The 17,937-nt window shown below is 42.5% G+C and overlaps 1 protein-coding gene across 1 annotated transcript; it reads right to left on the bottom strand.

The window, feature by feature from the left end:
- Positions 1 to 465: 465 nt before the first annotated feature.
- On the bottom strand, positions 466 to 12,540 carry LOC139420173 (programmed cell death protein 6-like). The gene is made up of 6 exons (XM_071169955.1): positions 12,334 to 12,540; positions 9,887 to 9,948; positions 6,553 to 6,597; positions 3,619 to 3,777; positions 3,032 to 3,141; positions 466 to 2,432 (listed from the first exon to the last, which is right to left on the bottom strand). The coding sequence occupies exons 1-6, from the start codon at positions 12,450 to 12,452 to the stop codon at positions 2,334 to 2,336; spliced, it is 594 nt and encodes a 197-aa protein (XP_071026056.1). The 5' UTR covers positions 12,453 to 12,540; the 3' UTR covers positions 466 to 2,333.
- Between the last annotated feature and the right edge of the window lie 5,397 nt (positions 12,541 to 17,937).

The following is a 17,937-nucleotide window of genomic DNA, read 5'->3' as shown; positions in this document are numbered from 1 at the left end:
CAACCTACCTTTCTCTGATTCCTCGCCGGCTGAAGTGTCTCAGAAGACTTCAGAAGACTTCTTGCCGAGTAACCAGCCTAGGGCAGTAGCAGCTTGACAACTCGGATTTCTAGCTAGGTAATAAAACACCATGGCCTCTGACGGGCCATAGATGTTTTTTATTTTACCTTTATTTAACTAGGCAAGTCAGTTAAGAACATATAGAACATGTCATTTTCAATGACAGCCTAGTGGTTTAACTGCCTTGTTCAGGTGCAGAACGACATTTGTAGTTTGTCAGCTTGGTGATTCGATCCAGCAACCTTTTTGTCACTAGTCCAACGCTCTAACCACTAGGCTACCTGCCGCCCCAAATGTGCTTGATAAGCAAAAATGTAAACTCAAACTGCTGAGCTCACAGAAACTAAATTAATTTAAAGTTAATGTTCTTGTGCAAATCTACAAACAAAATACATTAAAATGGCAAACTTTCAAATGTTTACTAACAATGTGCAACACCTCGCAAGTTCCCCCAGAAACTTTGCAAACGTGGAAGGAAGATCCTGTACATAATGGGAGCATGCACTGGTGTAAATACACCAAAGCAGACGGGAGAGGGCAAATCGCGCCATTTCTTACACTGCAGTGCACATCGCTGTACAGAGGTTCATTTTCTGGAGAAAAATGAAGCGCTTAACCACACGTTAGAAGTACCTTTGGTTTAACCACCTATAGAGTACCACAATACCCATAAAACCTAGCAGTCAAACAGGGAAATGGTTCCAATTGTTGTTCCACCATTCATTTCTCCCATAGGGGATTTTAGAAGCACTTAAAATAAGGGCTTTGTTTCATGTAAGCTTGCCCTGGTGTGATGCTTTGATAACCTTCTAAATCGCTCTCGGACAAGGTGACTTTCATCAATGTACTTATCCCCAACAAATTAAATGCTAATTAGCTGCTAATGTGGCTATCATAAAGAACTACAAATGTATTTGTTTTTTTATTTAACTAGCCAAGTCCGTTAAGAACAAATTATTTTTTTTACAATGACTGCCTACCCCGGTCAAACCCTAACCTGGATGACGCTGACCCAATTGTGCGCTGCCCTATGGGACTCCCAATCACAGCCGGATGTGATTCAACCTGGATGCCTCTTGCGCTGAGATGCAGTGCCTTAGACCGCTGCGCCACTCGGGAGCCCATGATGATGATCTGGACGAGACTGCCAAATCTAGACAAAGGTAAGAATCTGTGGATTAACTATCTAATGTTAACTAAATGTAGTAATTAATAAATTGTCAAAATGTACCCGTTTCTTAAAATCCCCTATGGGGAAAAATGAATGGTGGAAAAACAATTGGAACCATTTCCCTGTTTTACCATTAGGTTTTATGGCTATTACAACACCTCCACTGTGGGGCTCTACTCCTCTCGGACTAAATCTACCTCTTCACAAATCTTTCAAAGGTTTGTACCATACGATAAATCATGACAATTTTATCTATGCATCGTATAATATGCCATTTAGCACTGGCTTTCATCCAAAGAACCTTAGTCATGCATATATTTAACATATTGTATGGGTGGTCCCGGGAATCAAACTCACTCTCCTGGCGTTGCAAGCACCACGCTCTGCTAACCGAGCTACAGAGGACGACATTGACCATCTTCCGTTCATAAATCGTATACAGTAATAAGTTACACTGTTGCCTCAACAGCAAAACTGTTTAGTCTTTGTCCACCACACATTCAATTCAGAGCTCACAACTTTTTTTTCAGGTTTCTTTTTTTAACAAAAGATGTTAATCTTGCATTTATACAGTTTAAGGCATCATGCACACACAAAGCAATACAAAAGCATACGCTTATTTTACCTAAAATCCTAATAGGCTCTAACTTTTTTTTAAATGCATTTGTTGATTAAAAATAAGACTATAGAAATATGGCGTTGGCTGGCATGTCAGTGAATCTAAAAGCAGGCTTTGTGCCCCACCATAACCTGCTGTCACAGTGTTTGTAAACATGGCTTCAGCAAAATAGATCTGAGATAGAGGGCATGCTTTGAACATTGGCAGAAGTCCCCCGGAAGCATGCAGTTATTTGTCCTAAATGATATGTACAATGCAGGTTTACCTTAACACAGATATTCAGGCCTTTACCATTATCAAGATAAGATTCAGATATTAAAACAAACATTATGAACAATGACAGACAGTACGTAATGTTGTTATATCCTAACCCAGAGTCCCAGTCCACTTGTGTTTTGGTCATCTTTATCCAGGAAGACATGTTGTGGAGGTGGGAAGGATTTGGCTTTGGCACAATTGTGTCCAGTTCTGCTCTTGTCTTTACTATACAACGTTGAACACCATGGATAGATACTGTTCATAGGAAACCTGGATCCAGCCGTCTTGGTCCGTGTCGTACCTCCTGAACACGTCGGTCAACCTCTGAAAGGGACAAATGAAAAATAATAATACAAAAATAAGTAATTGAAGATAATATTAGAGTGGATCTAGAGAGACGAAGATCTTGACTTAAAACATACTAGCCAGTACGGATGCCATTTCTGTTAATAAACCTTGTTGTCCACTTTCCCAGACAGATTAAACAGAGTCCAGAACTAAAAAAAAATTCAAAATGGAGATTATCCATTGAAAGAGTTTAGTCCAGGACTAGGCTTTCTGTGTCTGGGGAAACCAGCTAAAAACATCTTAATTAATTTACAGACAACAGTATGGCCAGGAAAAACCACTGACCAAGGTCAGAAATCTAATTTGAAAAGAGTCTCTAAAATGTCATGTACATAAATGAAAAGATGCCATGTTGAACCAACCAAAAGTCCAATCTCAATATGGGCTGTATATACTGGGCTAACAATGTAGGCTACACAACCAGCGGTACATTCTACAGCGCTACACAACCAGCAGTACATTCTACAGCGCTACACAACCAGTGGTACATTCTACAGCGCTACACAACCAGCGGTACATTCTACAGCACTACACAACCAGTGGTATGTGCACCGTAGGCCCATTAAAACAGTTACCTGTAGAACAATACAACACTGGATGAAGTCATCGAAGGCCACTTGTCCCTTCCTCTGCCTGTCAAACTTCTCTATGAGAGTATTGTAGAACTGGTCTGAGAGACGATACCCTGGGAGGAGAACAGAGAACAGTCAACATCACAGAAACACATCCTTGTTCAACACCCCTTACCCAATGTGTAACATCCATATGGCTTTATCCTGCTCATTTCACAAAGGACAAAGCACTACTTTGTTTTAATAATACAAGGACAACAAAAAAAATAACAATGCATGACTATATCTACACCACAGGTTGGTTGGCATCTTAATTAGGGAGGACAGGCTTGTGGTAATGGCTGGAGCAGAATCCGTGGGATGATACCCTTCTATTCTCTCCATTCCAGACATTTTTATGAGCTGTTCTCCCCTCAGCAGCCTCCACTGATCTACACAAGCATTTAGGCACATACAGTAGCTTTATCCAGGCTCATGCATGTTGACCTTACGGACGGGCATTAGAATATCGGGGCTGACCTTGCGAACCACATACATGCAACGGTTGGCCCTCCATCAGTATGGTCAAATAGGGAAAGCATACTGCTCACCGAATCCAGTCAGTGCCTGCTTCAGCTCGTTCTTGTCGATGAAGCCCGAGTTGTCTCTGTCGTAGGTGCGGAAGATGTTCTGCCAGTCCGTGATGTACTTCCACACGCCCGCAAACTCATTGAAGTTCACCCCTCCTTTGTTCTCCCTGTCAAACATGGCTGTGAAAGGGAAGCCAATAGAGGAGACATAAGTGAGCGCAAGTAGGGGGTCTGTTCAGTACGGTGCAACAATGTAAAATAACACTGATAGAAATGCACTTTGTAGAATAGGTGTGTTTTTTTTCTGTCTTATAGAATCAGGCACCATGTCATCTTTATAAATTACATTTCTATCTAAAACATCCTGAATAGGTCTAGACCCCTGAGAACTACAACTAAGAAGAAAGAGCAGCTGGGAAGTGTAGTTCAATGCTGGAACACTAACACAATGGGCTAAGGTCTTGCATCATGTGTTATGACACAGAGGTAAAGAAATCTTGCCTGTTTGAACTCTCCCCTGTGGTTCTGTCCAATTACATCCTAATAAAGAGCTTCATCACATGGAAGGTCTGGATGGCCAATCGAATACAACAGAGTTACACAGTAGGCTCCAGTACAGTGGGAAGCAATGGGGGATTATTGTGAGCTTTAAAATAACTTAATAGAAAACTAGTTGTATTTTCTTTGAGAGAGATAGAGAGATATATATATATATAGAGATATCTATATAGAGATATCTATATAGATATATCTATATAGATATATCTATCTATCTATCTATATATATATACAGTGCCTTGCGAAAGTATTCGGCCCCCTTGAACTTTGCGACCTTTTGCCACATTTCAGGCTTCAAACATAAAGATATAAAACTGTATTTTTTTGTGAAGAATCAACAACAAGTGGGACACAATCATGAAGTGGAACGACATTTATTGGATATTTCAAACTTTTTTAACAAATCAAAAACTGAAAAATTGGGCGTGCAAAATTATTCAGCCCCTTTACTTTCAGTGCAGCAAACTCTCTCCAGACGTTCAGTGAGGATCTCTGAATGATCCAATGTTGACCTAAATGACTAATGATGATAAATACAATCCACCTGTGTGTAATCAAGTCTCCGTATAAATGCACCTGCACTGTGATAGTCTCAGAGGTCCGTTAAAAGCGCAGAGAGCATCATGAAGAACAAGGAACACACCAGGCAGGTCCGAGATACTGTTGTGAAGAAGTTTAAAGCCGGATTTGGATACAAAAAGATTTCCCAAGCTTTAAACATCCCAAGGAGCACTGTGCAAGCGATAATATTGAAATGGAAGGAGTATCAGACCACTGCAAATCTACCAAGACCTGGCCGTCCCTCTAAACTTTCAGCTCATACAAGGAGAAGACTGATCAGAGATGCAGCCAAGAGGCCCATGATCACTCTGGATGAACTGCAGAGATCTACAGCTGAGGTGGGAGACTCTGTCCATAGGACAACAATCAGTCTTATATTGCACAAATCTGGCCTTTATGGAAGAGTGGCAAGAAGAAAGCCATTTCTTAAAGATATCCATAAAAAGTGTCGTTTAAAGTTTGCCACAAGCCACCTGGGAGACACACCAAACGTGGAAGAAGGTGCTCTGGTCAGATGAAACCAAAATTGAACTTTTTGGCAACAATGCAAAACGTTATGTTTGGCGTAAAAGCAACACAGCTGAACACACCATCCCCACTGTCAAACATGGTGGTGGCAGCATCATGGTTTGGGCCTGCTTTTCTTCAGCAGGGACAGGGAAGATGGTTCAAATTGATGGGAAGATGGATGGAGCCAAATACAGGACCATTCTGGAAGAACCTGATGGAGTCTGCAAAAGACCTGAGACTGGGACGGAGATTTGTCTTCCAACAAGACAATAATCCAAAACATAAAGCAAAATCTACAATGGAATGGTTCAAAAATAAACATATCCAGGTGTTAGAATGGCCAAGTCAAAGTCCAGACCTGAATCCAATCGAGAATCTGTGGAAAGAACTGAAAACTGCTGTTCACAAATGCTCTCCATCCAACCTCACTGAGCTCGAGCTGTTTTGCAAGGAGGAATGGGAAAAAATGTCAGTCTCTCGATGTGCAAAACTGATAGAGACATACCCCAAGCGACTTACAGCTGTAATCACAGCAAAAGGTGGCGCTACAAAGTATTAACTTAAGGGGGCTGAATAATTTTGCACGCCCAATTTTTCAGTTTTTGATTTGTTAAAAAAGTTTGAAATATCCAATAAATGTCGTTCCACTTCATGATTGTGTCCCACTTGTTGTTGATTCTTCACAAAAAAATACAGTTTTATATCTTTATGTTTGAAGCCTGAAATGTGGCAAAGGGTCGCAAAGTTCAAGGGGGCCGAATACTTTCGCAAGGCACTGTATATATATATATATATATCATTCACATTCCACTACACTTCTCGGACTCCAGAATGATCCAGTTGGTGAAGGTGTAATTAAGTTTGTTAACCAATCAAAAAGGTCAGTGGGTGATTATACACAGATCTGCCTTTTGAGACAAACAAACACCTCTTGTTTGTGGGAAGGAAATACTCCCTTTTGCTGATAGCTGCATGCACAGGAGGTTGGTGGCATCTTAATTGGGGAGGATGGGCTCGTGGTAATGGCTGGAGCAGAATGGTATCAAAGACAAACACAGGGTTTCCATGGTTTTCATGTATTTGATGCCATTCCATTCACTCCGTTCCCACCATTATTATGAGCCATTCTCCCCCCAGCAGCCTCCACTGGCTGCATGCTCCCAATTAACTGGGGAGCCGGGTTGAAACATGTCACTGCACACAAACGTTAAGGTTTGTTGGTTGCTATGGAAAAAACATATCAACAATGCTAGTACGACAGGACAATATAGGCTTGTCGTTGTGCAAGTTTGTTTGTGTGTCAAGGGTCAATGAGAGACTACTCACATATGATTGATCGGACCGTCACTGGGTTGAATGGGGTCCATGTACCTAGAGAGAGAAGATAAGATAGTGGCTTTAATGTCCTCATTTGTTTCACCTAACAGTTAAATCGTACAGGATGACTGCCAGGTTAATAGCTTTAGACTTCAATGAACCAGGCCATTCATAACAAAACAACCAGAAGAGGGAATTAGGCCAAGTGTTAGTGGTGGAGAACTCTGGTGGCTTAAGCAACCGTTATGTTCTTATCTTGGGTATGCTTTGGGTAACGGCAGAACTGCTACCCCGGAGAAAGTGCTGGAGATTTATCAGGGTTCCCTAATGCTTGCTGACTGACCCTCACTGCTCAGAGAGAGAGAGAGAGAGAGAGAGAGAGAGAGAGAGAGAGAGAGAGAGAGAGAGAAAGATCATCCCGGTTCCTCACCAGGACAAGCCAAAGAGTTCGCAGCTTTTAAATAGTTTAAAGAGAGAGAAAGCTTTGCAGTGAAGTAAACTGAACAGCTTCTCATTAAGCCTTTCCTCTGCAACGACAAGGACCAGTCTGGTAATACAGCTGGATTGAGTCAGGGACCAGTCTGGTAATACAGCTGGATTGGGTCAGGGACCAGTCTGGTAATACAGCTGGACTGGGTCAGGGACCAGTCTGGTAATACAGCTGGATTGGGTCAGGGACCAGTCTGGTAATACAGCTGGATTGGGTCAGGGACCAGTCTGGTAATACAGCTGGATTGGGTCAGGGACCAGTCTGGTAATACAGCTGGATTGGGTCAGGGACCAGTCTGGTAATACAGCTGTATTGGGTCAGGGTCAGGAACCAGTCTGGTAATACAGCTGGATAGGGTCAGGAACCAGTCTGGTAATACAGCTGTATTGGGTCAGGGTCAGGAACCAGTCTGGTAATACAACTGTATTGGGTCTGGATCAGGAAGTAGTCTGGTAATACAGCTGGACTGGGTCAGGGACCAGTCTGGTAATACAGCTGGATTGGGTCAGGGACCAGTCTGGTAATACAGCTGGATTGGGTCAGGGACCAGTCTGGTAATACAGCTGGATTGGGTCAGGGACCAGTCTGGTAATACAGCTGGATTGGGTCAGGGACCAGTCTGGTAATACAGCTGTATTGGGTCAGGGTCAGGAACCAGTCTGGTAATACAGCTGGATAGGGTCAGGAACCAGTCTGGTAATACAACTGTATTGGGTCTGGATCAGGAAGTAGTCTGGTAATACAGCTGGACTGGGTCAGGGCTGGGACCACTCTGGTAATACAGCTTGGGTTGGACTGGTTCTCGACTGGTTTTACAGCTGGGTGGGACAAAGCTTCCTCTGTGCAGTACACACACTGGGCCTTCTCACTGTGTTGCCCGGTGCTTTGTTTTTTTTTTAAACATACTCTCACTTACTAGGCAGGCTAAAAAACAGCATGTGCAAGGTTGAGCTCGACCTTGAGACAGACAAATCACCCCATCTCCTCTCCGACACCTAGTGGAGGCAGAGGGCTGAGCACGGAGCCACAGAAGCCAGGCAATCTGCCCCTAGACAAACATTTCATTAGTCATTCAGCAGATGCTCTTATCCAGAACGACTTACATTAGTGAGTACATACATTTATCCTACTCTTTCATACTGGTCCGCCGTGGGAATCGAACCCACAACCCTGGCATTGCGTGCGCCATGCTCTACCAATTGAGCCACATGGGACCTAGCCTAATTGGGCATGTTTCCTGTCAAAGCCAGACATGTTTGTTCTGTGTTATTATTCAGTCTGTTCATGGGGCGATTCAGGACGAGTCAATGCAGGAGATAGTTATTAGTAGATGGTCTAGATTTTCTTGGCACGTAGGTAGACCTCCCATTCAAAACTACTCAGCACAGTGAATGCAATGCTGCCGATTTCAGTAACTACTAGAGTGGTGGGCTCCGAAACCCAAAAATTGATCAAAGAACATAAATATCAGTCTGGGTACATTTTGGCAGGTGCTTTGTGCAGACAGAGCAGGTGCTTTGTGCAGACAGAGCAGGTGCTTGGTGCAGACAGAGCAGGTGCTTGGTGCAGACAGAGCAGGTGCTTGGTGCAGACAGAGCAGGTGCTTGGTGCAGACAGAGCAGGTGCTTGGTGCAGACAGAGCAGGTGCTTGGTGCAGACAAAGCAGGTGCTTGGTGCAGACAGAGCAGGTGGTAAGAGGATCGTTAAATATGAAGACCTAGCTAAAAGGCTCCGGCACCTAGAAAAAAAATCCCTTTAATGAAAGACTGGTGATGTACAGCGGGGTGGCTATCACTTTCTCATCAGGGAGTTGCACTGAGAAGATTAGAGGAAACAAGGGGAAAGGAGACGATGAGAGTGGGGAGAGACGCCAAGAGAGGAGGATCGATGAGAAGAAAGGAAAGGAGGAAGATGAGCGGAAACAAGTGAAGACGAGGGGGAATGGGATGATGAGAATTCGGGAGAGGAGTCGAAAGAGGGGAGGATCGATAAGAGAAGAGGTGAAAAGAGCAGTTTTACAAGAAGAAAAGAGAACGAGGAAGAGAACAGTGAGGTTTGGGTGAGGGTCAGATTGACAGTGAGGTCTGAGTGAATATCAGAGTGACAGTGACAACACCATGGGCATGGTCAGTGAAGCGCATGGCCGAGGACAGGGCACAGCTTGCATTCAGTCAGCAGCTTGGTCAGTCACACACAGTCTCACTGGCACAGCCTCATCATGACACAGCCCTACTAAATGAACTGGACTGACTGTGTGTGTGTGTGTGAACACAGTTCCCGTCTGCCTTCCACACGGCCTAGTCATCAGTATTCTGAACCAGGGCTACTGCCAGACAACAGCGTCTTTCATCGCTCCTGACTATTTTTCAGGGTCCAAAAACAGTCAGAAGAATATCCATCCAATCCTTTTCAAAGTCCTCGATCGATTCAAAATGTTGAGGTTCGGAATAAATTCTTATTATTAACATGGTCTCAAAGTTTGCTTTGTTGGAACAAGTGCCCAAAGGTAAACCCGATGTTCAGTCACGTCACTGACTCAATCCTGAGCATATCTCGCCATTCAGCCTGGTGGGAAGATTGTCATGTTGCCACTCCTCTCTGTCATATCTCCACAACAAGAGGGTGTCGAGTTGATTATCAGGTGGTAGCCGTCGTCAGACACTTCCTGCCTCATACAGGAAGTACTCTCCCTGTGTCATCAGATGACCTTTTCCCCTGATAGGTCAGCCATTTTGAGGTAAAAACAAAACATTTGTGTGCAGACCACCAACTTTCCTTACCTCTCAGTCCTTTAACCAGGTGTTGAAATGAGAGAAGGAAGCAGTGTTGAGGTCGAGAGGAGAAAGAACGTACCGTTTGATAAGGCCTGCTGCAGCTCTGTGTCTGATATCACGGCGCTCCTGTCCTTGTCCACTCTGGGGGGAAACAAGACAAACGGTATTAACACACAGTAGAGCCCTGTTGAAACCCTACAGCCACGCTGTAAGCCCCTTGTCAGAATCTCAACACTCCATTCAATGAAAGTGTGTGTGGGCTGATCTCGGGACGGGAGGGACGACGGCTTATCGGGGATGGTGACGAGTGTCGTTTTACAGGGACGCCCGTGCCACCATCACAGATCAGTGAAAAGTGAAACCAAAAATAACCAACAGCATACAAACAGCGTGATGATGCGAGTTACTAGTGCTATACTCCTGTGTGATGTAATAGCCAGACTGTTGGCAAGAGGGCTATTATGGTCTGTTTGTGCAGTCTTGCCAGCAATGTTTGGCATGACAACAAGCATAGGAGTTGGGTACAGTGCAGCATAAACAGATCTGGGATCAGGCTAGCTATTATATTTTGCGTGCAATGCCAAAGAAAGGAGGCTTTTCCATTGAGGGAAAATAGATGATGCAATGGAGGTTTTCGTTTTGAATTTACAATAGACACAGATATCGTATTCTATTGTAGAATCTCAGAACCCAGCGCTATCTGTCACAGAAGTGTTGCATCACAAACTAATTAGCCTAATTTGTAAAATTATGTTCCAATTGAACAGTATAAGAATGGTACAAGCGTTCTATTTCGACGTGAGAGATGTTTTGTGGATTGAACATTAACAGAAATAAGAGGCTTTGCCTTCCAGTTCTGGAATAACCTTCTCCTCTGTGAAATGAAGGGCAATCATCCCATCCTGAATGACTCACATAGCAACCTCTCAAACCCAACAACACACCAACTAAACCTCAGTCTTTGCATAGCAAGACGGGACAAAACCTGTTTCCACGAAGACACACTTTTTGACTTCCTAGAGACTGTAAGAAGATAAAGGTTGGTCAGAGGGGGTACCTAATATTAAACACTTTTAGAGTAGGGTCTGTGCTGTGTCCAACTACACACGGTCTACTTCTTGTTATTCCTCTCTCTACCTCAGGTTAACTTACCTCACTGGATTTTACATAACATGAGATGAAGTGCGAGAGCATCATTATGATTCCTTTTCCTGGCCTGAAGCGGAAGTTGGAACCATCTGCCCATTTGCAGAATGGTGTTCAGAACAGATCCTTAAAATGATCTGTACACAGCACAGCAGCCATTGGAATCTTAACATTTCCCCAATTTTCCTATGAAGCGATTCAAGTTATGACAGGCCTGGCAGAACATAGTCTTCCAATCAAATGGTTTAGCAGTTTATGTCATGCTGGCTCATGGTAGGGGGGGGGGGGGGGGGGGGAGTAGCCCTTCTGAATAGGAGGCCGGTTTTCAGCCAACATGACCCTAAACCATTGCTTATTCACTAACGGCAGACAGTGAAAGTAATTGTTTGTATCGTCACAGAGATGTTGACCTGGGCCTCGATCCTAGACTGATCCTTTGCTGTTCTATTCGAGGCTGTCTTTGTGGCACACATTTTTGACATGCCAGTGTGACGGAATCTGATGATCCTATAGGTGGAGAGTGGAAAAGGAACATTCTATGACACATGCCAAACAGAAATGCTATGAAAGGACCAAGTTGCTAGTGACTCATGCATTTACACTTTGACCACTCAAGTCATATGACCCAGGGAGGGAGTTCCAGGATGGGGAGTGTGTGGTGGAATACAGATAACGAGAACTAGGTCTTATCTGGCTGTTATAAATTATTCAACAAGGTGTTTCAGGTCTTGCGTGCCTCCAGCATTTTAATGTTGAGAGAAAGCAAAACCACCATGGGTCCTCTGCAGTATTACATAACTCAATACTACCACCAGGGACAAGAGCAACTTCCTATTTTTCTACTACAACCTTATGCCAGCTCTTTCCAGTTATTACTGTATGTAAATTGTCAAGCGCGCTCTCTTGTCAGTTCTTGTAAAATAACGTTCCCTCAAAGCTATTCTCATTGGATAACTGCCCGACAAAATAGAAACCGATAGTAAATTATTCGATTATTTTAATGTGATGCCATTGCCTAAATCAACTCCAAGAAGTCCATTGAACAACATTATGGCCTTGTATGTGTGTCAAGAAAATGTCATAATGCTATTGAGTAAAATAGGAAGTGAGGAAAAAAAAACGTACTTATTAGAGACAAATGACAGGCAAAATAAATCCCAATAATATGTAGATTTTTTGCAAATTAAAATAAATTAAATCCAGTCTGTCAAATACATGTCCTCGTGGAACCATGGTTGTAATATGAAAACAATAACTTTGTATGCGAACCGAACATAAATTGTGCTATTATTATCTCTGCCAATTATGCGCCGTGGCAGCAGTTTTCAAAATGAAGCTCAAACCAAAGCGGATAGCCACGAAAGACGTGTTTTCCCTCACCTCTGAAATATATTCCAAAGAAAACCTTGATCCGGTCCCGGCGCTGCGTTGTTGTATTGTTGTTGTTGTTGTTGTTGTTGTGGAGCTCCTCTATACGGACTACCGGAATTATATGCCATTTTAAAACCTTAATAATTTGTGCTACACTACCCTATACTCGTTTTAATCTGACACTGACGTTCGGTCGTCACGAGTTACCACAGCCACAAAGTATTAACTATGGCTAAACCCCGCCCATTTCTACAATTTATCTTCTTAAAATTGGAATTTAAACCTAACCTTAACCACACTACTAACCTTATGCATAACTCTAAGCATAAATTAAGACCATAAAGCACATGTTGGTTTTCATGACATTTTACAATAGAGCCCATGTTGACTTTGTGGCTGTGGTAACTAGTGACAACCTGACATTCCTCGCGCAGAGGCGTTGCATGTAACCACTTCCCATAAGGAACGTGGACACGCCATAGAGCTCCATCCTGAGTGGGTTACTCGGAAATTACTCTACTTTGAAACGTTTTGATTGGTCTTCTGCCCGGCCCAGTGATTTACCAATGAGGGAGTTCGATTAAGCTCAACCGCGGTGGGTACACTGGTCCCGTGACGTCAACGGGTAAAAGCGGAGTTTTTGGGAAGTCAGATGCTTTATTTATTTAACCTATATTTAACTAGGCAAGCAGTTCGTGAACAAATTCTTATTTACAATGACAGCCTAACACAGCCAAACCCTAACCCAGACGACGCTGGGCCAATTGTGAGCCGCCCCATAGGACTCCCAATTACGGAAGGTTGTGATACAGCCTGGAATTGAACCAGGGTCTGTAGTGACGCCTCTTCTAGCACTGAAATCCAGTGCCTTAGACCGTTGCACCACTCGGGAGCCCTAGCCCCAGATAAAATATATTTATCAAAATAAATCACTTTTGCATGTGAAAACAAAATTAATGCACATTAATCCACGTGTAACCAACATCACTTTTGTTTTGAGCCAACTTCGCTGGGGCACCTGGCTCACGCGCGGAAGGCAATCCAGTTCCACAACAAAGGCAAACACTTTTGCTGTGTGAATTTCAAAATCCCTTTTTGCTGGAGAAGCACAAAAAGTAAAACACCATGATGTTTTAAACTTTGACAAATCTTTTTAACACCAAGAACAAAAGTAAAGTCATCTGAAAGTAGCAACATAATTAAACGTTTAAGGTTTAAATGATTTCCAATATGATAAATATGATTTTCTCTTCTAAGAACTAAAACAGCTGTTTACATCCAAATGCTGTTGACCTGTATTTGCTTTTATGTATTTGCAATCACTCTCCGTGATTGGTCAAAAGCCTAAACGTTGTCAGTCTAAGTTTGGTGCGAATTTCGGTCATGCTCAATGCTGCTCTCTGTGGAGAATCTGAAGCTAGCAGCTGACAATGACCCTTTTCTTGATCTAGCTAGCTAATCAAGATCTGTTTACGTTCTATGCGCAAGTTCTAGACACCAAACTAAGAAAAAAAATCTGCAAGAATTGAGGAAATATGTTTTACTATCCAAACAGTCTTCCGAGGCACACCAGCGGCTTTTCCACTATTTGGAGAGTAGTGGGCTAGCTCAGCTAGGCTAACATTCTCTTTGGCAGAGTTTAATATTTTGTATCTTGTCAATCTCAGTCAATGTAATGTGTGTATTGGTAATCATCATCATCAGAGGCTTTCAATTTAGACAAATTCTGGTATTTATTATCATGCTGTTTGACAGCAACCAAAGGGATCAGGATAACATGCAGAGAGCTTCTGAGGGGCAACGTTGGGCAGACATGGTGATAACAACCCTTCCTCTCTCCTTTCTATGTCTGAGAGACAGAGGGGAATATGTTATGCTAACCAACCTATATGGTCCCTAAACTTCGAGACGAAACATGGATAGCTAGCTAAGTTAGATGTATTGTGTCATGGCTCTGATCATAGCTAGTTGTTGTGTATGTGTGTGTGTGTGTGTATGTATCTTTTGCAGTGAGGACATCATGGTTTACGTGACAGTCCAGGTGGCTCCACTCTGCCCCGGTCTCCCCCGGCCTCGCTTCTCCCTCTATCTGTCTTCCCAGCTGCAGTACGGGGTGGGCATCGTCTACCACCGCCAGTGTGGCTTCCTTCTGGATGAGAAATGATGTTCAGGGTCACCTGCTTGACCGGAGGAGAATGGTGCAGGAGAAGATGGCTGCCGTTTTACTGGCTCCTAACCAATTATGCTATTTTGTGTGTTTTTGTGCCATTGATTGTAACTTATTTTGTACATAATGTTTCTGCCACCGTCTGTTATGACCAAAAAGAGCTTCTGGATATCAGAACAGCGATTACTTACCTCGAACTGTAAAAATATTTTTTCTCTAGTGAGTCGTGCACAAAGGATTTACTCCAGATACCCGACCAGGCCCAAATCCCTGTCATTCCCAAGAAGACGCCGATACAGGGGACGCATGTCCGGGTGCCTTGTGAGAATTTCTCGGCCAGTGAGTAACCTGCCTCTACCATCCATCCTATTGGCCAACGTGCAATCATTGGAGAATAAACTGGATGAGGTCCGTTAAAGATGATCCTACCAATGGGACATTAAAAACTGTAATATCTTATGTTTCACGAGTCGTGGCTGAACGACGACATGGATAATATACAGTTGGCTGGTTTTTCTGTGCATCGACAAGACAGAACAGCTGCCTCCAGTAAGACAAGGGGTGGCAGTCTGTGTCTGTTTGTCAATAACAGCTGGTGCGCAAAATGTAATATTAAGGAAGTCTCAAGGTTTTGCTAGCCTTGGGTAGAGTATCTCAAGATAAGCTGTAGACCACACTATTTACCAAGAGAGTTTTCATCTATAGTTTTCGTAGCTGTCCATTTACCACCACAAACCGATGCTGGAACTAAGACGGTACTCAATGAGCTGTAAAAAGCCATAAGCAAACAAGAAAATGTTCATCCAGAGACGGCGCTCCTAGTGGCCGGGGACTTTAATGCGGGGAAACTTAAACCCGTTTTACCTAATTTCTTCCAGCATGTTACATGTGCAACAAGAGGAGAAAAAAACTCTAGACCACCTTTACTCCACACACAGACATGCATACAAAGCTCATATGCTTTAATTCTAAGCAGCTCATAGTTCTTATATCGTAGTATTGTATGTGTGCTCCACGTGGGAATCAAACCCATAACCCTGATGTTGGCAGCACCTTGCTCCACGTGGGAATCAAACCCATAACCCTGATGTTGTCAGCACCGTGCTCCACGTGGGAATCAAACCCATAACCCTGATGTTGTCAGCACCGTGCTCCACGTGGGAATCAAACCCATAACCCTGATGTTGTCAGCACCGTGCTCCAACCAACTGAGCCACCTCAGAACTGCCACACCGTGAGCATGATGAAGATATCACAGTGAGTCTTTTTTCTAACTATTTGCCCCAACGCAGCTCTCCTGTACCCTGACCTCTTGTCGCTACGGAAACAGTGCGCTGCCCTCACAATGCTCTGCCCTCACAATGCTCACACTTGCTCTGGGGAGAGACGCAGAGGGGAGGAGACGGAGGAGGAGGGAAGCTCCGAGCTGGACAGAGAGATGGAGAGGAAGAAGAGGGACTCTGGCATGCAAGAGGTGAACAGGTCTATATTTGCTATGTAACTTTCTGCATTAGTTTTCATTCTGGTTATCAATTGATTAACAATAAAACAATTGAAGCTGTAACATATTCCGTGTCCTTTATAAACAAATGAGGTCATTTGACACCGTGTTCTCTATATTACCAATGCCACCAGGGGACACTTGTGCAGGAAATTTGTAAACATTAGTTTACATAATAAAGACTTGACGGGGAATTCTAACGTACCCAAGGGAGGAGTTGAACAGAAGGACAAGGATAATGTTCATATAGCTCCAGCCTGGTCTCATTGACTAGACGTAACAAAGTAATTGAAAATCCGGGACACGCAAATTAGTATATGTTATCGGGGTGGATGAGTGGGCGTATAACGCGAACGTCTAGCAACCCAAAGGTTGTGTGTTCAAATCTCATCATTGACAACTTTAGCATTTTAGCTAATTAGCAACTACTTAGCATGTTAGCTAACCCTAACCATAACAATTCATAAAATATTGTACAAATTGCAATTTGTAACATATCATAGGAAATGGATGATGGACATCCACAAATTAATACATACCATACGAAACGTAAAACAATTTATAGTCTGGAATAACAGCATCTAGTCTACACTGCTTAGTTTGTCATACTGACACTGTAGATGTCTAAAGTCTAGATTAAATGTATTTTCTCTCCTGTATCCCCAGATCCCAGGACAGTTGCTGGAGTCAGCAGCAGCCCCTCCATCTGAAGCATCAGGTCGGACATTGTTTCACTGTCACAGTTACTTCAAATTCTACTTCCAATGACTCCCACGGAACTAGAATTAGATTTTATTTCTAGAATGACACCTACAGAACTAGAATTAGATTTGATTTCTAGAATGACACCAACAGAACTAGAATTAGATTTCTAGAATGACACCAACAGAACTAGAATTAGATTTGATTTCTAGAATGACACCAACAGAACTAGAATTAGATTTGATTTCTAGAATGACACCAACAGAACTAGAATTCGATTTGATTTCTAGAATGACACCAACAGAACTAGAATTAGATTTCTAGAATGACACCCACGGAACTAGAATTAGATTTTATTTCTAGAATGACACCAACAGAACTAGAATTAGATTTGATTTCTAGAATGACACCAACAGAACTAGAATTAGATTTCTAGAATGACACCAACAGAACTAGAATTAGATTTGATTTCTAGAATGACACCAACAGAACTAGAATTAGATTTGATTTCTAGAATGACACCAAGAGAACTAGAATTAGATTTAATTCCTAGAATGACACCAACAGAACTAGAATTAGATTTGATTTCTAGAATGACACCAACAGAACTAGAATTAGATTTCTAGAATGACACCAACAGAACTAGAATTAGATTTGATTTCTAGAATGACACCAACAGAACTAGAATTAGATTTGATTTCTAGAATGACACCAACAGAACTAGAATAAGATTTGATTCCTAGAATGACACCAAGAGAACTAGAATTAGATTTGATTTCTAGAATGACACCAAGAGAACTAGAATTAGATTTGATTTCTAGAATGGCACCAACAGAACTAGAATTAGATTTGATTTCTAGAATGGCACCAACAGAACTAGAATTAGATTTGATTTCTAGAATGGCACCAACAGAACTAGAATTAGATTTGATTTCTAGAATGGCACCAACAGAACTAGAATTAGATTTGATTTCTAGAATGGCACCAACAGAACTAGAATTAGATTTGATTTCTAGAATGGCACCAACAGAACTAGAACTAGATTTTATTTCTAGAATGACACCAACAGAACTAGAATTATATTTGATTTCTAGAATGACACCAACAGAACTAGAATTAGATTTGATTTCTAGAATGGCACCAACAGAACTAGAACTAGATTTGATTTCTAGAATGGCACCAACAGAACTAGAATTAGATTTGATTTCTAGAATGGCACCAACAGAACTAGAATTAGATTTGA

Source organism: Oncorhynchus clarkii, chromosome 11 (assembly GCF_045791955.1).
Source record: "Oncorhynchus clarkii lewisi isolate Uvic-CL-2024 chromosome 11, UVic_Ocla_1.0, whole genome shotgun sequence".
Classification (NCBI taxonomy): Eukaryota; Metazoa; Chordata; class Actinopteri; order Salmoniformes; family Salmonidae; genus Oncorhynchus; species Oncorhynchus clarkii.
This window is presented reverse-complemented; position numbering and strand designations above follow the sequence as displayed.